Here is a 21,526-nt window from a genome sequence, read left to right on the forward strand (position 1 = left end):
ATGGAACCCTGTCTGAATGAGATATTTTCAGATACTTCTGGCATGTTTTCACTGAGTGAAGAAATATACTCATTTTTGATAAGGGCTTTGGTCAGGAATGAGCACCCAGAATTTGTTTTATGAGTGTCCAGGCAGAGCATCCAAAAAAGATTAGTTCTTCATTGAGTCTGTTGCTTTTTTCGGTACAGCAGAGTTTTGTTTGGAAATTAATTACATTTTGGATACTGTCCAAAAGATAGTATCTTCTAACATCGTCTTAGTCAGCCAGAATCTTGGCTTGTCCAATGGACATTGTGTTACATTGACCGAAAATAGGATTTTTTTTTTTAACACCATGACCTTATGTTTTCCATGGAAGCTAAATTGTGCTAACACGTTATAATGAACTCACTGCTTCTTTTAAAAAGAGAACTCACACTTTAAGCAAAAAAAAAATTACAATTACCATTCCAGGGATCTAAAAGTATTGACGTTGATGAAGATGAAGAAGTGGAAGAAAATGGCTTGATCCAGCCAGCTCAAGTATTCGCACCAAAAAGTCTCATTCTTGTGTCCAGGTTGGACCATCCAGAAATATTCAGGGTAATAAGACACACTGTTACCAATTTCAAAGTGCATTTTGTATGTCTAACACAGGCACATCTTTATCTCTCTTTTTTAACGTCTTCTATGTTTTTTTCTACCAGGGTTGTTTGGGACTGATCTACACTGTGTACATTGATAGCCTTACTGTCCCTTTAGAGAGCCTGGTGGCCAATCTGTTTATATTCCAGGTCCCCGTGGCTGGCGGATCCCAGGTATGTCTTGTTCAAATGATAGTATTTTGTATTGATTCTAGTTGTTTATCTTTGGAGAAGCCCTTGGCTGAATGATGACATTCTGCACACAGCAACCCTGAAAAATGATCACACAGTTTGACCAAGGCAACTAAAGTTGAAGGTCTGAATAGTGAATGGGCCTTTCTAGTCCCAGCTAAATAACAATTAAACAAACTACACTATGTCTACGCTTTATTACTAAACTACATGATTTAAATTCCACTTTCATGCAGGTTAATCCTTTGTATCTTACCATTAGATATCCATGCAGCAATAACTAGAAAGCTCAGAATGGTATAATTTGACAGGAAGTTGTGCAAACTTCACTCCCTTTTGACCTCTGTTGCCTTTTGACTTTTCTCGACAGAAGCTGTTTAGCTTGGGAGCAGGCGACCGACAGCTTATACAGACACCTCTGAATGACACATTACCTGTCACATGCAAGAGTGTTGCTCTGCTCTTCCAGCAACTAGGTACATCTTCACACTAAGTTATTAATCAATAATCACTCCCTTCACTGGAAAATTTTATAATGTCTATCTTACCTGGTATACAAGTAAGGATGGGATGGAATTGACCGTTCCATTCCCATTGACAGTGATAGACATCCAAGTGAGAGGATGGGCAAAACTATGGTATGAATTATTCCCTAAGTGTCAAAATAGATCTATCGTCATCAGTGGCAGCCAAAGAGTTAATTGCATACCAAAACCAATACCAAAATATCTTTCTTTGTATATTTTCTTTCTTAATCCTTTACGGTCTGGGCCTATTTTGGCTGTCGAAAGTCCTATTTGCAATGGCCTGGTTTGCTCCCCTTTTTCGGGATAACATAACCTACACATCCAAACTGTTTTTCTTTTTATTTACTATACACCAAATATATAAACATTTCTGACCCATAAAGACAAAAAAATCCTGAATTGACAATTTTTAAATGTTTGTCTTATTGGTTTTCCAATCTGGAAAAAAAGACAAGAATTGATGAATATATGGATATCGCATGATCCATGTAAGGGTTTCATGCTTATTTATTAGGGCACTGAGACCATAAAAGTCAAAATGAGGGCGAATTGCCACTTCCGCACTTTTACCACATGTACGTGTGCGACGTAATCATGACCTTAGTGACGTTACGAGGCTTGTAAATTGACATGCGCACAGGACTCGCCGGTACGTGCATCTACTCCAGAGGCTTAATATCTTAAAATAATGTTTAAAATAATTAGTCAAATCCCCATCTCATTTCATTTAACTCGGCAGCTTAATGTCTTTGACATGACGTGGTGCAAGTTAAATCAGGCTTATAAGATTTTAGAGCCCCAATTCTTTTGGCTCTTGGAGTCAGGAGACTTGTGGATTAATTGCCATGTTAAACGTGTTTGAGGCAAGTTTATTAAGTGTTGACCCCAACACATTATTTATTCTCCAATTTGTTCTACACAAGAACAAGCACATGATGAAGATTTGATGCAGATTGTTGGCCTCACGTTGCTCCATTTGTTAACCTTTCTGTAAGCCATTTGCCCAGCCAGTACAGTATGTGCCTGGTGTATTTTGACTTGCTTGTAGGATGTTTATCCCAAACAAAATTAGGATTCCACAGAGACCACTAATGTAGGTGATGTGTTTTGTATTCGTATCTTGGGCTGAATTCATTATAAAATCTGATTTCCAGTGGAAAATTGACGGTCTTCTAACCTCAATCGAAGACAAGAATGTGCTTAAAACAGAGTTGATTTTATTCCTTGAGTACACTTTTCTTACACGATAGACCGAGCAAGGTCATGTGGAAGTCAGATGTTTATAGCCAATCTGCATCAAGCAAACCAAACCATTTTGACATAAAAGCCAACCACTTTAGTCTTGGCACGTCTGTTTTCGTTTATGTGCAAATATCCAGCGGAACCTTAACACATATTTTTGGAAGATGCGTGTGTCGGAGAAAATTAAAAATACATTTATTCATTTTCTAAACCTCTTACTCTGAAAAGGGTTGCGTGGGTGCTGGAGCCTATCCCCGTTGACTAAATCAAGAGAATATCGATTCTTTTATGAGCCCTTTGTTGCTATGTTTATTTTGTTTGAATTGAAATCAGGTCACTCAAGGTAAGAATTTCACTGGTCACACTGGACCAGTTAAAGAGTCATGTGCCTTTGTAAGTTTACAGCTCCGTCCTCCGCTGTCCCCAATTGCCCTGTTTTCTAACGTTGCTGCTAGTGGTGCTATCGTTAATAAGTGGGTGGAGCAATTATCCCATTTTAATTTCACATCTGGTTTGCGGCTGCTTCAGCACGTGCATTAGCAAGTATGCTGGGTGCAGTCCAGTCTTTATGGTGTAAAGGACAAAACAAAGTGTTCAAGATAGCTAAATACACCAGACCAAATATTTGTCCATTTTTTTGCAGTTTTTATTTTATTTGATATTAATTCATTAAACCATGGTGACTATGTAAGTAATCCCTACAAATGAAGCAAATAACTTCCAATTCGTTCCAAAACCATTAAAATCTCAATAACATTAAAGTTGCATCATTTCTTCAGGGGATTCTTAAGTGGATTTGATAGATTGAACTTCACTGAACTACAACCCATAATCATTTTCTTTGTAATGTAAACAAAAAAAAGTGCAAAATGCCGTTTTAATCCTATTTTGATAGGAAGCCAGTCAATTACCTGTTCTTTCGTTCATTAGTGTGGTGGCCCGGGATTATTTTTTTTCAAATAATTTTAGGTTTTTGTTTGTTTCATCAAAAACTATTATATGCTGAGCTTTTCGAAGCTCTTAACTTTTAATGCAGGTGTTTCATAACAGACATGACTTTAAAATATGAAAAGGCTTTCTTCTGCCAAACTGTAATTACTAACAAACTACATGATCATAAATTGTCTTTAAAATATTTTCACAATACGGATAACAATTTTCATCTGAGGAGGAGACCTTGGGGTTTTGAATGTCTTATCAAAATATACTGAACTAATTAAAAGTTTGGACATTCTTTCTAATGCTAAATGAGAAACTGTAATCAAAACTTTGACTGGTCATATATATTGTTTTAAATCAGAACACATCAAGAACAGCAGACTTGGAATTTTATCAAAATCCTAATCTGTGTTATTGATGAACACAAAAATACAGGATCCTGTATCTTGATATGTTATCTGCTGCCAGTGTTACTGTTGTTGCAACAAGGGACGGTTTATAAAAGTGCTGTAGTCCCTAATCCCTCTTTGATTGGATGCTCACATTCATTATTTGTTTTGATACTTATCCTCAAAGCATATCCAATATGGCTCGTGTTAATCATTTGTCAGATTCCTCTCGGGTGCTTTCGGCAATTTGTTGTCATCTGATCTGTGAAGAGAATAAACGTAGCATTTTGTCTAATCTGGTCGGCCCTTCTGCCCAAATAAGGATTGTAGAAAGAGACCTACAGAATGGTGGCTCCGCACATCGTTTGGTGTACATGGGTCACTGAAGTCATAGGAGAAGAATGTGTGTTAAACATGTCACGTTGTAAAGGAAGTTCAGCCCCCCTTGAACCCTCGGGAGTGAGATAAAACCAGCCATCAAGAGTGCTGCTGTTTATTTGTTTGTTGCCTTTGTCTCCACTCTTATCGGGAGCGTTGCCGTCCCTTTTTATTTAAGGCACGGAAACGTGTCACTGTTCTCGTAACATGTGCGAACACTTGGGTGGCTTAGCGGCACATGCAGAGTTCTCCACAGACTTTTCTGTGCTTTTTATTGATTACAAATGTATTAAGTCTCGCTTGCTTGTGGAGTAGTGTAGTATTGCCGCAGATAGACAAAGATTTAGAACAAGCGCCTCCACTGGAGCAACATGTTTTCCAGTCTTCCTCTTTTTGCTCATCCTCTCCAAGTGATAAATTGATATGTCAGATGCATGATAGAAAACAATAACAGGAACTGTAAACTTGGATTTCTTCCTGATTGCCACTCTGGTATTTCAAATGTTATTTATAATGTGTGTGAGATTTTCATTTGCTATCGTTACTATTTCCTCATGACGTTTTAGAGCCACACAAATGGCCGAATATCTTAGGTAACCAGTTTGGAATAATGTGACCATTACATTTGACAATGCTTCTGAGAAACACCTCATGAATTGTGCTTTATTGCTTGTGTTTTATTGTTTCAGGTATACAAAATGTTTTAAACCTTTTCTGTGCCATTCTGACCGAGCACAAAGTTTTGTTCCACTCCACCAGTTATCAGAGGCTTGGGGAGGCATGCCGCGCTTTGGAAGCTGTCATGTTTCCCCTCAAATACAGGTAACTCCTGAAATAATAACTCCTCCTCCAATAATAATACAAAAAAAATCTATAAATGCAATATACAATAGGTGGTTATGATCTTATTCCTTGAGGATCTTATGGCTCTTATACTAAAGAGACCATACATTTTTAATTTTTGACAAACTGAAGCCAATTCCAGATAAACTATAGTCGAGTCATTGATGGTATTGCAAAATCTTGACACACATAGAAATGCATGCTGTTTCTCATGTGTCTATTTACTGGACATTTATTATAAATTGAACATTTGAAATTAGCACATAATCTTGCTTGGAATTCAGTTCTTATCTCTGTTCTTTTCTTTTTCTATCATCTGTCTTGACATAAAATGTGTCATAATTTATGTTATGTTATATATTGGTAGTTATCCCTATATCCCTATCCTGCCTTCACGTCTACTTGAGGTCTTGAGTTCCCCAACACCGTTTATCATTGGCGTGCACTCCATGTTTCAGGGTGAAATCCAGGATCTGGTAAGCTGAAATTTCCCAATTTATAAATTGTTTTTAAAATGTGATGAAGCAATGTTTACAACATCCTATAGTTTATATTAGACTTAGCTTGTGACACGTGCTTACACTTGCAGCCCAAGTTGCAATAAAACCACCTGACATGTCAGGATTTCTTGTTTCACCAGTTGGATGTCATCATTGCGGACCTGGATGGAGGAACAATAAAAATACCAGAGTGCATCCACTTATCTCTTCTTCCCGAACCTCTGCTCAGCCAAACACAAGGCGCCTTGTCACTAGTAAGCATGTGCCTGCTCGTACGTCATTCCTTTTACACATGCTTCATTTTTACATAACAAATTGCCTCAAAAGACAAAGTTCACTTCAAATATTAACTGAATTTAAACTCTCGGGCCTTCTCAGTAACATCTTTGAAGCAATTTTTCTTGTTTGGTTTCTTTTCTGGAGAATTGTTATGCTCAAGGACTATCTCTTCTAGGTATTGCATCCTGATCTGGAGATTGCAGACAATGCGTTCCCTTTGCTGCGCACGGCGCCCTCCAACCTCAAATTGTTGGTAAGTCAGCATTGATATCACATGCCGTCCTTTTACCCATAGGTTAACGACTTCCTCCCCCATGTTGACCACATATCTAGAAAGCGTCAAATGACTCTTATCTAACCCTGCTTATTAACGCAGTTATCGCAATAATGTTGCTTTCTGTTGTTTTTTTTTACGTGTTGTGTTTGTCAGGACAAGGAGGTGAGGGCCGTTTTTCTCAGGCTGTTTGCACAACTCTTCCAGGGCTACAGGTCATGCTTGCAGCTCATTCGCATCCATTCCGAACCTGTTATTCACTTTCACAAGGTAAGATAAGTAAAAATTGGGGGTAAAAAACATAATTTGCTTCATAGTCACTGATTTATTTAATTCTTTTACTAAATCCTTCCTGCAAAGAAATCTTGTGATCTCCCAGGAATACTCAAGTCCCTTAAAATGGGACTTGTTTCACAAAGCACCCTACCACCCCCCCAAAAATAAATTGCCATATGAGACGTATTAGGCATTACTCGAGATTTTGTTTGTTTATGTCAGAGGTGTTTCCGTTGTAACCGCTTACGGCATCATCGTCAAAGTACCCCACATGGATTCTGTTAAAATCATGTTCAGTTGATTTGCCTGGAATCAGTAAGTGGGGCATTTTGAAGTGAACCCACTAACAAATAATGATAACTAAAATAAATGCCTTTTCAAGTACATTAATTTCCTTCATAAAAAAAAAATTTGCACTGAGTTTCAACTTTGCAGTTAACTATGTCAGTTGGTCAACTTGTTCATTTACATGCTTTACTGTTCTAACCCTGACATTATCCAGATTGCCTTTCTCGGCCAGAGGGGCCTGATTGAGAACGATTTCCTCACCAAGGTCTTGGATGGCATGGCTTTTGCTGGCTTTGTCTCAGAGCGTGGTCCGCCTTACCGAGCTTGTGATCTCTTTGATGAGGTAAGACCCCTTCATGCTCAAGACCAGATAATGTACTATGGATACTCTTACTCAATAGAGATATGTTTTATAACATGCATTTTTTTCCAACCAGATGTACCATCTTTGTAAACGTGGATACTTCTGGAAAGTTGATGTGTCTTTGTTTTTTGTTTCTTTTTTAGCTCGTGGCATTAGACCCTGCACATTTTCGGGAAGAGGAACTCAATCCTACTAAGTTTCAGAGGCGCATCAGAGAAATCTCAGAGCAGCTATACAGAAATGTGAGATGACATTTTTTTTTGTGTGGGCTACACAGCATTTTCCTGTTTCCCAATGCTGTTTCCAATTCCGTCAATACCTGAGCAATAAATTCCACGCGTTATACTCCAGCAACCCATTTGCTGCTAAACTTGCAGTAAAAGTCCAATCTATTTGAAATGGCACTGATGTCAGGCCCTTCTAGGTCAACAGATTTGATATTTTTCGTTGCTATTGGCAGCCACTGAGTTAATCAAAAGGTCATTATCGGTGTGATTGCAGTGAAACCTTCAACATCAACATAGGGAGCAGCACAGAGAGAATGTACTATTAGTTCTTCACGTTTTACTTAATATGCGTGGCTGTACTGATTGTACCTTATTTTAAATTTTTAACATATCACAAAACATTTTGTCCGTTTCCTTTGGTCGGCTGCAAATAATTATTCATTTTATTATTATTTATAGTAAATTCTTTAGTTTTTGCTATTCCTCATGTGTTTGTTGTGTTCTGCCAGGAAATTCCCAACCCCCACATGGCATTCCAGAAAGTTCCCAAACCGTCTGAAGGATCCCACCTACGGGTGCACCAAGTACCTTTCCCCTTGTTGTGTGAAGATCAAGTGGAAAAACTGCTGCAGGAGGGCGTGGCCAAACATGCCAATGCACCTCCATTGACACGCCTTGAGAAGAAGTGTGTTGTACCCGCTGGTCCACCTGTCGGTATGGACATCTATGACTACGATTGCAGATGGATTACGAAATTATACTTGATGGGTCATGTTTCAGAGGCATCAATGGTGATAGATGTCTAACCTATTCACTGTGTTTTTAGTGTCCATTATGGGAAAGACCGGCTCTGTGTTTAACAGTGCGCGCAGGCTTGAGGTTGTGAGGAGCTGCATATCTTTCATCTTTGAAAACAAGACCCTCGAAACCGAAAAGGTCCGGTGAACTATCACTAGATTTACTTCGTGACATTTCATATTTATAATTAATCATGCACAAAATTAGATGTTGAAAAATACTACACTTTTTCTGTCTTGTGTTTTGACGCTGGCCAACAGCCCACTAGCTTCATATATTATTTTTATAATCAAGCATGCGCCTCACTGCTTATGTAAGATTGCATACCATTTATCCTCTTAACTACCAAGCCTATAAAACCCGCTTTGACAAACACGGATTGGCTCAAGTGAACACATTTGGAATACCTGCTTTATTTTAATTCGGTATTCAATCCGGCTCAGCCAAATAAAATGACAAAAAAAAAATTATACCATATTAACTTAACGGTGAGTCCTTGAAAGTCGTATAATTTACTGAGTGAATTGGAATTTTCCTACTATTTTTCTATTTTCTATCTACTTAAACTGATTTATGTAATTTACCGTCTCATTGATCTTTCCTCTAAACTAATATCTTGTCATTTTTGACAGACTCTTCCTGCTGCTCTGCGCGCCCTCAAAGGCAAAGCAGCTCGCCAGTGTCTGACTGAGGAATTAAGTCTTCATGTCCAGCAAAATCGAGCCATATTGGACCACCAGCAGTTTGACTACATCATTCGGATGATGAATTGCGCCTTGCAGGTAATCTACTAAAACATTTACTTTTCTTGAACATTCAGTTTCTCCCAATCAAAATCAATTGGATGTTTAGTGCATTCAAAAGCAGGCAAGGAGTTAAATAAATGCTCTATCAAAGTTACTAAGTAAAAATTCTGGCTCTTCCTGGTTAGTCAGTTTGGCAAAGACTAATACCACATTGCCTTTAATATGCACATTCACTTAGTGTGACTGTGCCATACACAACACATTGACTTTTTTTTAATTACCAAAAAAGGAGGATTTTAAAAAGACTTTCTTAAGAACCAAATGGAGACGTGTTTTAGGGAATTCATGGAATCATTAAAAGCATTAAGATGTACCACTGTTGTCGATTCACCATCACATCTCCATAATAAGAATAATGAGTGCAGGGGCACATCCGCACTTTAGATGTTAAATGAGGCCAGGATTAGTAGCCGTTTCGGTTGTTAACATCTTCTAGCAAAAACTGCTACAACCTTAGATCTTCTTCTGATCTCTTGCATAAAATCCTTTTGGGGTAAAAATAACCATGATTTATGGTAAACGGGAAAATACAATGTCCTCAGCTTTTAGGCAAAAGCAGTGTCAGAGTAAATTGTACATAAGACTTAATGTCCATGGTTACTCTTCCCCCTGTTTTTTAGCTCTTCTGTATTCTCTATTTGTTTACAACATGGTGTAAGAATCAGTCCAGTTATCCAGCTATGTGGCTCATTGTTTATCATACAGCTTATTTGTTGGTTAAATCGTGTCAAAGGCAGTAAGCTATGTGTTTTTTGCACAACACTGGGAGAGTCTGATGCTTTACTCAGCTAAAACATTCAGATCTTTATTGCTAATTCTTCATTTTTACTGCCTTGAAACTGACTCTTTTTTTTTGGTTTTAATCATTTTAAGCAGCCCTGAGTGTAAAAATTTGATTGAGTGACTTTAGATTCCACTCATATTTTAATACTAAGCCAATTAATCCTGGCAGATGCTCAGGGCATGAATACGATCTTGCCGTTACGGCCATTTGACAAACTTTTGATTGTCATGAGCTTTCTAACTGCATGATGAGATTAAAATGCCCTGTACTTTTGACTGATTCCAATTTTCTTTTTTTTGGGAGATTTCTTTTTTTTTTTATTATTATTGGCATACAACTAAAAATCGTGACACACATTCTTTTGTGTTTATTGTCTTACCCCCCGTCACTGTAACAAAACATCTGTTCTGACCTCATTTTTTTATGGATTTCTTTGAGATGAGCTGAAAAAGGAATATAAATAGCAAATTGGTGGTCCAGTTATTACTTTACACCATTTCTTGCAACACCCTGCCTGCCACATAAAAGCCTTAGACTAATATTTTAGTTTTTTGTGTGCAAAGTGTATAAATAAACACGTGAAGGTTCAGACTGATCCCGTAAAATATGTTGCTGGCATTTTTGTTTGATGATAGTACAATGCCTCATTAGAATTTCTGGCGTCAATATGTACGTGACACATTGATTCACAATGACATTATTTTCAGGAGGCCTATAATAGCTTGTCATTTACGATCACCGTCAGTCTGAATAAGTCTTGTGATTTCCCCATTACACTTCAGTTATAATTAGGACTACAGTATGCTGCTGGGCAATATGGTAAAAAAACGTCTCATGATATAGGCCATTTTAGACTAGGATAATGATACGCCGCAATATAGTGTATTTTTAATTTTCACTGAAATTGACAGATCATTCTTCACTGCCAGCTTTCGAAATTTAAACTGATTGCACATCTATCAGTGTCAATGGCAGATAATTAGTTTGAACTGTTCCAATGCAGTGGACGATGATAGACACCTAAACATGTTGCTCGTTTCATCCTTTTGGCGTGTATTTAAATTAGTTTGTCGCTAGTAGACAACCAATCCATTTGAAATAGAGGGTATTGCACCAAATGAACATTCACTGGCACCAAGCCTCACACTTCAAATGGTTTGAACGTCTATCGCAGTCAATCGCAGTTAACGGTAAGTAAACTAAAACTGTTTCCTACAATCAAGCCAGTACCATATGATTCAAAATTATGCATTCTCAGGAATGCGTTGTTAAGGCCAGAACAACTTTATAGTATATATTTTCCTGTTTAAACAAAGGTTATTATCCTTATCTGTCTCTCTTCCATGAATCACACAAAACAACAAGCTCCACTGACGCATTTGAGCTAATTACACGGCTAGTTGTGTGTGCACACACCGGTCAGTGCTCCAGCTCCCCAAAGTCGACAAGCCATGTGGGGGAATAAAGCCTGCTATGGATGTATCCTGGCATCCCAACCATTTCCTGTCAGATAGGATTATTAGTCCTCTGTGCTCTGCTCTCTCATGGCCCGGGGCCTCATCTTGGTTCAAAAACACATTCTGAATGGCAGTTTACTGGGAGAGAGGATTACGGCGCTAGGTTCACGCGGCCACGGTGCCGCCAAGGCCATATGTCCCGTATGATGGCGAGTTTGAAGTGAGAAGTGGGCAAGACCAGCACATGTTCCACACAGATGTTCAGAGAAAATCCATCTCACTCTTCTCTATGGCCTTAATGGCGACCCTGAAGACCCCCAACGCTGTTTAAACCGTTTCGGTGTACGGCTTCATTAAGTTTGACATAATTTAGCCAATTCATTAGTTGCTCGATGCGAGCACATGACCTCTGTCTGTCAAGGTCACAACAGTCAATTGAAAACGGAGTGTCCTGATTTTTAAATGGCTCGCTCTGCAACCAATGCATCCTTAAGCAGGACACCTATTTGTCCTTCTTTTTGGAGTTACACTTAACCTCCTAAGACCCAGACTCTTGCAAACCATGCATTTTTATTTTCTCTTTGATATTTAGGCTAATTGAGACCTGATAAGTGTAAAAACAAAGAATTATCTTTTTACATGATGTAGGTTCTGTGATAAATGGACGCCAGGCCCTTGTGGTCCTGAAGTTAACATTGTAGTTTTGTAACAACAAATATGTAATGTCCACATGTCCTAGGAAGTTAAATACTACTTATTCCACTGCGTTTATGAGTACTTTCTGCATTGAGAGCAGCTCCAGGTAGGAACTTGGCATTTTTGATCAGCTGATATGCTTGCTGTCTGCTTGTAGTCACAACTGCCATAGTTGAGAAAATTGTTGGTTTAATTCAAATGTTGTTTTATGTTAGGACGCTAGTTGTTAGTTGCTTACTACCGTAGATTTGGCAATAGTTGTTGATGCATGATTGCATTGGTTACCATCTCTCAGAATGACTATTTTATGATGCCATAGCTTGCAGTTCAGAGTGTAGTTTTTCTGTTGCCTGATGTCAGCTCGGATAGCCTCCAACACTCCCCGCAAGCCTTGTGATGGTCTTGTAGATTTTTTTTATGTGCAGTATGCTCGACTTGAATTGTAGCCCTTCCCTTTGCGCAAACGCTTAAATTCCAAAAATGTTCTCCTTTTTGTTGTTGTGGTAGTAGAATCCCAGATTGTCTGCCACAGTCAAAACTGGCCTTGGGAATTGAAACTGGTTAACGTTCCCATGTTTACTCCGTTGATTGTCCGGTGTGACCAGGGTAATCATGGTGAAAACACGTTTCGGTTTTCGCCACGTACCACAGAGTTCAACTATCCGGTCGTCTTTTCATTTTGGGTAATTGAGTTCTGTTAAATTCCAATAAAATATGCTTCTGCGCTTTATATGCGTAAAAGTGCCGTCACTTCATTCCATCAGATTTCCTGTAACATGTCACAGGAAGTTTCCCTTTTGTCGACATCCTGCATCGTTTCTGTCACGTGCTCGATTTTGTGCTCGCGACATAGTGTACGTGTCTGAAGCCGAATAACTATGTTAGTCATCACGGGTGTTCTTACATCTTCAAGGGGGAGGAAATGACTGGTGAGAAATACAGTAAATAATGGGAGGAAAACAAGGTAGCGGAATTACGTCGCAGTCAGAAAACTTGAAACTAGACATTGCGACAAGTTCTTGACTGCAAAGTGTTGATACCCTGAAAAACCAACCCCGAATGCTGTTGCCTTCAATATCTTTCTCATGTTGCCTGCGTCATTGGAAAATCCATTTTCACTTTCCTTAGCTTCTGTTCTCTGGCCCTTTGTAGATTGTAATGCTTATCTCTTTGTGAGTTTATCTAGAAAGCTTTTGTCCCGTCACAACTCTACAGGTCCACTTAGAGGAGATTAAAGTTTGTGAAGTTGGCTCAACCCGATATCGGTTCTTGACATATGGACATTAACTAGGACCCAGAGCCATATCTGGTCCGCCACTTTGTTGTGGCCCGCAAGAGCAAATCATGTAAATCAGTTTCATGTTCCTAGCTAAGATAACAACATTGCTGATTACTGTGATTTAGCAAGATTTTTTTCCCAATACCCTTTTTAACGTTGAATAATAAGTGAGCAACAATCATGATGGCCCCTTAGAAAATGGTAACTATGATGTAGCCAGAAACAAAAATACGTTTGAGACTCCTGCATTAATTCATTGGCTTCCACAGACAGCAGTAGACGTCCAATCCATTTGGGATAGAACAGGTTGGAAACACCAAAACAAGATAATTCACTGCCCACAGTTCAAAATGACTACACGTCCGACAAAGTCTCTAGATGTTTTAGGTTAGCTTTTATATACACGTATACTACACGCAAAATAGTTTTTACGAAACAATTTCCGTTGGGGTTGTGTGAGTCAGCCATGACTTTTTTGTGCATCTGGATAGTAAATACAGTCGATAATTATTTTACATTGTTAAAACTGTGTAACACACTAGACTCTGATCATTTCCGCTTCTTAGGAAGATGCACAGTTTGTTGTTGTTTTTTTAGCACAGACCAGGTAAAATATGTCACCAGGTTTCAAGTGTTTGTGTTTTGGCCTGGCTAGTTAAATTATAACTCATTACCTGTGCATTTCCGACTGTGAACTCCATTGACCTGCAGCATTGTTCCGGATTCCGGTAAACAATGCTCTGGTGCCGCTCCAAGGCAGATTTTTTTATCGCAACCCGGAATGGCAGAGAAGAAACACTTGTGACAAGCAAAATTAAACAGAAACTGTTGCTCATTCCGCGACGGGGGGCAGGCTGGCTTTCATGTGTAGCTGCAGCGCTTGTGTTTTGCATTTTCGTTCCTCTGTACATTCTTTTTTTGGCTGGGGGTCTTCTCTTGAGCAATGGTGGCAACAGGGGCCCCATTACAGACCGCTCAGAATCCTACATTCTTCACCCTATGTGCTGAACTTTTGATTTCCCAGTGAGAGAGTATATATACACACATTCTTTGTCATGTCTTTCGAGTAAAGCACAGTATGAAAGAAACATCTGTAGTTTTTTTTTTTAGGAAACAAATACAATTTAGGGTTTTGGGGTATGCCACCAGGTCAAAGTCGGCACCATTGTTTGTACACGGACTTACTTTTGTTTCCTCTGGGTTTATTTTCGTTTAGGCCAATAACTTACCTCCGATAAGTACCAATTTCCTGTGAATGGAGGACTTGTAGAGTCCAACCTGCATCTCTGTCTCTTGTTCTCATCAGTTTTTAAAACCACAGAGGCTCTGATTGATGCCTTGTAATGTGCTTTCAACCTTTATGGCATTCTGATGAGACATGCTGAGCATCACCTCTTTAACTGGATTTGCCTAAAATGCTTAAGCATTGATGCATTTAATGCAAAATTTGAAATATAATAATGACAATAATCCTTTACGTATTAATGTGATTCACCAATGTGTAATTTATGTGGAAAAAATATCTTTATACATACGTTAAATGTATGTTTGCAGCTATGCTGTAAAAGAATTTTATTTTACTCTCTTTTGCCAGTTTTGATGGGAAACTTTCAAATGCAAGTTATTGCCAAGAACCCACAGTGTTCTATAGTTGGTGCACATATTGGTTTCCATATTTTATGTATTACTATTATACATTTAACCCTGGAACAGTAAAAAAAATACAAAATTCCCCCCCCCCCCCCCCCCCCCCCCAAATATATATTATAAAACCTAGCCTAGTAACTGCAAGACACATGGACAAGCGGATGCTTGGAGGGATGACAGTATTATTTCTCCATAAGGAAATATATCAAACTATTTCATTGATTTAAAAGCAGCAATGAGAAAGACCTGGCTAGCAGACTGAAAAAAAATGAAGACCAAAAAAAAGAGCTTTTCGTAACACGTCAATAGTGATTGTGATCACATTTGGTGCCATCTGTTTCAAGATTGCAAAAAAAAAAATAATACAGTTACAAAAAAATTCAAGACTGCTGCGCTTAAACAAGTGTCAGGGCAAGGATTATATAAGGCTATTGAAAGCACATGTCCACATCTACAATGGAGCATGGTGGACTGAGTGGTTTTGGCGGATTTTATTTTTTTCTTGACTTTATACTGATATTTAACAGGACAAGCTGTGTCTTCATGTAATGGGTGTTTGGATAGTTTACCCTTTGGTGTTTGTCACACTGATCATTCACATGTGTTGTGAAACATCGCACCCTGTGATATTGCTAAAGAACATATAGAGGCGATAACGCAATGTCTTGCTTTTTTCTTTACTAAAACGTACATGTGTCTTTCTTCTATAGGTCCTGGTGTGTTTTGCGAGCCGTAACAAAAATGCATAACTTGTGACCTGCTGTGTCTTGTCCTGCTCTCACTTGTCTACTGTTGTTTGACCCACAGGACTGTTCCAGCACAGAGGAGTACACCGTGGCTGCCGCGCTGCTGCCTTTGTCAACAGCTTTTTACAGAGTAAGTTCATTTAATACAGATGTGTCTTCCATATAAGGCTTCTGTGACACTCATTTCAAGATCACGCATTTCAAGATAAGTGCAAGGAGTGCCTGCCTACCTGTTGTTAAAACCAGTTACGTGAAATAGTCCATTTTCATAAAAGATAATGATGACTTGACTTTCAGAAAGATTCTTTGACGAATCATGTGGTGGCTCCTGTTCATTTTTGAGAACCCTTGATAACCCTTGAAAACAAGCCACACATGCATGGAGAGCAGTTTCTAACACTACAATGTATCATGAATTTGCTGAAGTGTAGCTCTTGGGTTTATTTCCATTTTTCATTTAATGGTCTGACCCAGGAGTGAACTTATAAAAACATGCAATTCTTGGCCAATGTCTTAAATAACAAATTCTTTGAAAATGTACTCATCGTCTTTGATTGATGTGCAGCAGTATACTGTGCATAAATATTTTAATAGGACAGACAACACCTTTTATCATGCGCACCCCAGCAGAAAGAATCTTGTTTAATAAATTGAAAAACATAGTATTTCATTTTTGGGAAGTTTAATAGTGGAGAAACACGTAAATAAATCCAGGATTTCTACAAAGTGCTTATTTTAAGCAGCATTTTTCTTTCATTACCAGTACTTTGTGCGCCAATCAAGTGCAAGGATTCAAGATTCCCTTCCTTGTAACATCAAAAAATCCTATGCACCTGTGCTTATCAATATTTATGTGCATGGACCATTCATTTATAAACTGCCATGACACTAGTCTTGTATATATATGTCAGTATTGACGTTTTGGAAGCCAAATTCCAAGTCTGAAATAAATTCAGTTTTGGACTCTAGGACTAATAGTCACATTTAGGTGTCAAAGGTCACCTTGTTTTTATGCATTCGGTGCCACTATCCACTTGCCCTTATATTTCTCCAGGCCAGAGAATGTGGAAACGTCCTTCACTCTATAACAGAATGTGCCACAATCGCCGTGCCTTAAGGGGGAGAGTGTTTGGTTTGAGTCCATATGTTGTTGCGGAACAGCTAATGTTTTTGACCCACATTCTCTGTTTATTCCTCTGCTTGTCTCTGCCTCTGACATCTCTGTAGAATATATATTTTGCAGATGCGTGTTAGTGTTTGTAAGGGAAGGAAGGATGGACTGATTTGCAAAATATCTGCCAATGGGTATTTTGCATGCATGGGGGACAGTTGTTAAAGTTCATCGGGGTTTCATACAACCTTTTGCACAGAAGTCTTTTGTTGGTTGTTGAAGGTTAAAATTTTGTTGAGGTACACAGATTAGATCGTGTTGCATTTACTATTTAAAAAAAATGTTAAATCAGGAGATGAGGAGATATGACTGACATTTGAGTAAATCCCTCTTTTGCATTTGAGTGTACTACTCTGTCTCTGTTCTAAGTGAGTGTATTTGACATTGTTGTTATTAGGTGAAGTGTGAAATGGGTATTTTCCGCTGTTGTGTATTCAAGAGGTAAATGACGAACTGAATTTGTCAATATTCTGGTTTATTTAATCTGTTTACCTTGTTTTGGAACATTTACATTACTTGTACATTGTGTTAATACACAGTTATGTTTTATCCTTGGCTTTGTTTATAATTCTTTGCTTTCAACATCATCTTTCCACGCCTTCATATGCTGTTGTTGTTTTTCTCTCGACAGTAGAGCACATGTGGCAATTTTGAATTCCCAATGAGAGAAAAATGACTTGATTGTCTCTTATTTAGGAATTGGCAGTTTTTTTCCTTTCTCCACATTGGCTCAGCTTTGATTTCATTTTAGCACTATTAGTTTAAATGCTTTGAAAGTCTGTCATTGGCATGGCATTAGTTAAATCCTATGAAGAAAAAATACAAACAATCAACTTTATATACGAGAGTATATTTCTGCTCGTATTTACTTCATTATTAACACAGTAACACATCAACAATGTATTAATTTATTCAATTATTTATTTAAAATGAGACTAAAATAATACCAACAAAAAAAACAATATTGAAAAAATATAATAATTTAGATCTGGCATCCTCATATGTTAAAATCACATTTTGGGTCATTTAAGCCACAATATTAAAAATAGGTCTTAGGAGGTTGCGATTTTTGAAATTCCCCAAAAAGCAAAAAGAGCCAACTAGTCAGTGCTTGAAAATGTCTTTGATGCCACTGCATTATCCGTAGGAATGCGACTCCAAATCTTCAAACAAGATCCCACTTCCTAGTATTTTTTGGGGGCTTGTTCCTATCCCTATATCAAACTTGCACACCACTCTCAACAAGTATGGTCACTCAGCCAGATGCGTCTGATAGAAGTTGACTCCCCTTTTCCCTCGAAAACATGATTTCCTTATTTCCTTTCCGCCTCCCTCTATTATTCTCTCTTTCACCCTTCTACTGCCTTACCATCTATCTTATGAGTGCTCAGAAGAGATGACCTAGCAGGTCAAAATGACCTGCGCATAACTGAAGAGTCAGAAAAACACACCCAGGCTGAATTTAGACAACATAGACACCCCCCGCACGCTCACGCATTTGCTTTTAGATGCATCACACACGTACTACAGAGAGAGGTGATATAGAGCTCCTCAAAGACCATCCTGCTATTCATACTTGCTTCTGTTTGTTTGTTGTGGAATCGCTTTCATCTTTGTTACTTGAAATCAACATGTCAAACACCACAGTCTAGACTACAGGGCCTTGAGACAGTTTTACCCCGTTCCTCATTTTGTTTTTTGTTTTTTTTCCGTGTGTGTATTCCTCACGAACAACAGTTTCTGTTTATGAAACCGAATTTTATCGTCACAAAGAAATGACTCAAGATAAAACATTCCGCCTTGCATTTGGTGGAATGTTTCACTTTTGTTTTGTTTTTTCCGGAAGATTCTTGATTTATAATTTTAAGGTCATCTTCTGTAGTTTGGCTAAGGTTTTGGTCAATGTTAAATGTTATTGTTATCAATAATTCCAATGCACTTTGATCCAGGATAGTGAAACAATGTGGTAGGCTGTCACAAGTGTTGTTTTCAGGACCTCATACTGGGATTTAAGATTTTTTTTTCTCCTGTTGCCTATAATTATAGCAACCGCCTACAATTCTCATACTTGTAGATAAACAGTGTTGTGATGGAGAGGGAAAAAAGGAAAACACTGCATAGTGTCTTAAACTCGAGAAGAGAGAAAAATGCAAGACTCTGTTGACACATCAAATGACCTTTTATCACCATTAGTAAAACTTGGGAAAATGATGGAGTTCACTTGTGCTTTTGGCCGCCTTGAGTCCGTTTTTTTTTTGAGAGGAGTGGAAAAACAAGAGCAGCTGTCATTGTCATCACATTGAAAAGAAATTAGACATGGGGATAACCCTCCTCATCATCCAATGGATATTATTGTCTTATTCCGGTTATGCTGCCTATTCTGGAGTCTTTCCCATTGATTAACGTGGACGGCTGGTACACCTACAGTTAGCCTTTACACGACCTATTAGTAAATGGCATTTGTCTTTCAGAAACTGATTGCTGGTGTGAACCAGTTTGCCTACACTTGTATACAAGACCACCCCATTTGGACCAACCAGCAGTTTTGGGAGGCCACATTCTACAGCGAAGTCCAGAGCCAGATCCGAGCATTGTACCTCAACACCCCAGAGGAGAAGTGGGGCATCGCTGAAAGGCTGACGGTAGAACTTAATTTTTTTCTTGAATTGATGATTCTTCTGAACCAGGGGTGTCAAACTCTATTTTTTTCACTGGCCCCATTGTAGTGATAGGTTCTTTCAGGAGCCCATTAAGTTTGCCATAATTATACAACTAATTAATAATATCAATGAAAATTGTTGTATATGTATGTGTATACACACATGCATTATATGTTGTTTCATAATTTAAAAAAATAGAAACATCTCTACTTTTTATGCTTAATCAGTTTATTGACATTTTTACATTAAAAAAAACAATACTTTTTAAAATGTAATTCTCACCTTTTTTTTAAGTAGGAGAAACGTGTAGATAATTATTCAAATTGGAAAAAACAACATTTAACAAAGAATATTCTCGGAGCAAGAAACATGAAGTCACTGGACATCGTTCACATTCACTGACATTGACAGATAATAATGGATGGGGTCCCCGGGCCTTAAGTTTAATGACACCTGTGATCTGGACGGTAGCTTATTATTTAGATAGAAAATGTATTTGAGTTTTTGCAAATGATAATAATCATAAAAATCTCTCATCTCTTTCCAGAATGTGAGCACGGCGCCCCCGAAAGACGAGGAGCCGACAGCTATGGACCTTGCGGCACAACAGCTGCGCTCCTGGCCCGGTTTAAGCAAAGAGAAGCAGCAGGAACTGGTTAAGAACGAAGAGAGTACAGTTTTCAGCCAGGCCATCCATTATGCCAGCCTCATGGTCTACCTGCTGGTTCCTTTGGACACGAGCAAGAACAAACTGCTTCGCAACACGCCCGCAGCTGACTGGGAAAGCGGCAGCAACAGCATTGTCACCAACAGGTCAGTGGGGAGACAATTCATTTGTTGGTAACTTGATTTTCACAATTTTGTATCTTTATATCTTTGGTTGGATTTGACATCCTTTTCATTGTTTAATTATTTTTCCCAAAATAATTTATTATCAATGAAATACATCAACCTTCTCCATTATGTGTTTGGCTATCACACACTATGGATTTGCTTGTCACCTGTTATTTAAAAGAGATTTTCTCTATAAACAATGGGAATTTTATGAAGTGCATCATTTAAGTGTTTTTTTTATTACCTGCATAAATAAGGAACATTAACAATAATACCCTTAAATTAAGACAGGTTTACAATGTTGGCTTAAAAGAGCAAAACACATCCGTCTTTCAAGTTATTGTGTAAAAACAAGAAGACATTGCACTCAAGAACGCATTTAGAAATTCAAAACAACATTAAATTGAGTCCAGAAGTGAACATCAACATACTGTCCAATAGCTATTCACGGTCGTAAAAAACAGTGATGACAGGCAACGAGTTTGCACTCTCCAACTATGTTGATTTGATGTGCTCACTGCTTGCACACTGTTGTGGTTAACTGCCTTTAATTATGTTTATTTTATTTTTATTTCATGCATTTTCATACACAAATAAACTTTGGAAGCAGAATCACTCATGCTGAAACAGAAACTAGAAAGTGCACAGCTTCTTGAGAGCCTTCTAGAATACTTTGTTATCATACTTTTAGGAAGCAGTGGTGTGTTTAGGCCTGTCATAAGTTTGACGTTTTTGTAGTACTATATATTTTCCATTGAAAATCTTGCGATAAATTGAGATTTAGTGATTTGATTATTAGTAAAACTTTTATAACTGGAAACACATTGTCTAAAACCACATAAAGGAAAAGTGAGTTTGGAAGTTGACCTTGAAAAAGTAATTGCCACTCACTTCAATCAGAAGTGACAGTGCAGTGAAGATGTAAGTGGATTATTTTATAAATGTTGCTGTTAGATCATTTCAAAAGCAATATTGTGCTACATTGTCATCTAGTGGGCAAGTATGTCAACCAACCCTTGTGACAAGCAACCCCATTCTGTTCTACTGTATATCTGGTGTGCATTTAATCTTAAGGTGCTTTCAGGATGTTGTTATTGCACATAATAATCAGTCTTGAAACCCCTTTGGGTTTCATTAATTGTGCTGTCAGTATTCAAACAAAACAAAATAGCTGCGATTTCTTTTGCTATGCGCTGCGATGTAAATATTTTCCTCAAAGTTGTTGCCAAAAATCGCTCAAAAGAACACAGCGTTCTCATTTTTTTTTTTCATCCAAATTTAACTTTGCTCTCATCAAAAGTGACTCA

At 38.1% G+C, this 21,526-nt stretch overlaps 1 protein-coding gene across 2 annotated transcripts in view; it reads left to right on the plus strand.

The window, feature by feature from the left end:
- sbf2 (SET binding factor 2) overlaps positions 1-21,526 on the plus strand; it is a 58,314-nt gene that overhangs the window by 19,809 nt on the left and 16,979 nt on the right. For both annotated transcript variants that reach the window (XM_077712695.1, XM_077712696.1), the window contains exons 4-19: positions 454-582; positions 687-797; positions 1,186-1,291; positions 4,980-5,112; positions 5,501-5,609; positions 5,774-5,887; positions 6,088-6,165; positions 6,343-6,456; positions 6,965-7,093; positions 7,258-7,356; positions 7,851-8,055; positions 8,168-8,277; positions 8,772-8,921; positions 15,616-15,684; positions 19,197-19,367; positions 19,933-20,198. In XM_077712695.1, the coding sequence (XP_077568821.1) occupies positions 454-582; positions 687-797; positions 1,186-1,291; positions 4,980-5,112; positions 5,501-5,609; positions 5,774-5,887; positions 6,088-6,165; positions 6,343-6,456; positions 6,965-7,093; positions 7,258-7,356; positions 7,851-8,055; positions 8,168-8,277; positions 8,772-8,921; positions 15,616-15,684; positions 19,197-19,367; positions 19,933-20,198 (2,093 nt within the window). The remainder of the gene's footprint in view (positions 1-453; positions 583-686; positions 798-1,185; positions 1,292-4,979; positions 5,113-5,500; positions 5,610-5,773; positions 5,888-6,087; positions 6,166-6,342; positions 6,457-6,964; positions 7,094-7,257; positions 7,357-7,850; positions 8,056-8,167; positions 8,278-8,771; positions 8,922-15,615; positions 15,685-19,196; positions 19,368-19,932; positions 20,199-21,526) is intronic.

Source organism: Stigmatopora nigra, chromosome 3 (assembly GCF_051989575.1).
Source record: "Stigmatopora nigra isolate UIUO_SnigA chromosome 3, RoL_Snig_1.1, whole genome shotgun sequence".
Lineage (NCBI taxonomy): Eukaryota > Metazoa > Chordata > Actinopteri > Syngnathiformes > Syngnathidae > Stigmatopora > Stigmatopora nigra.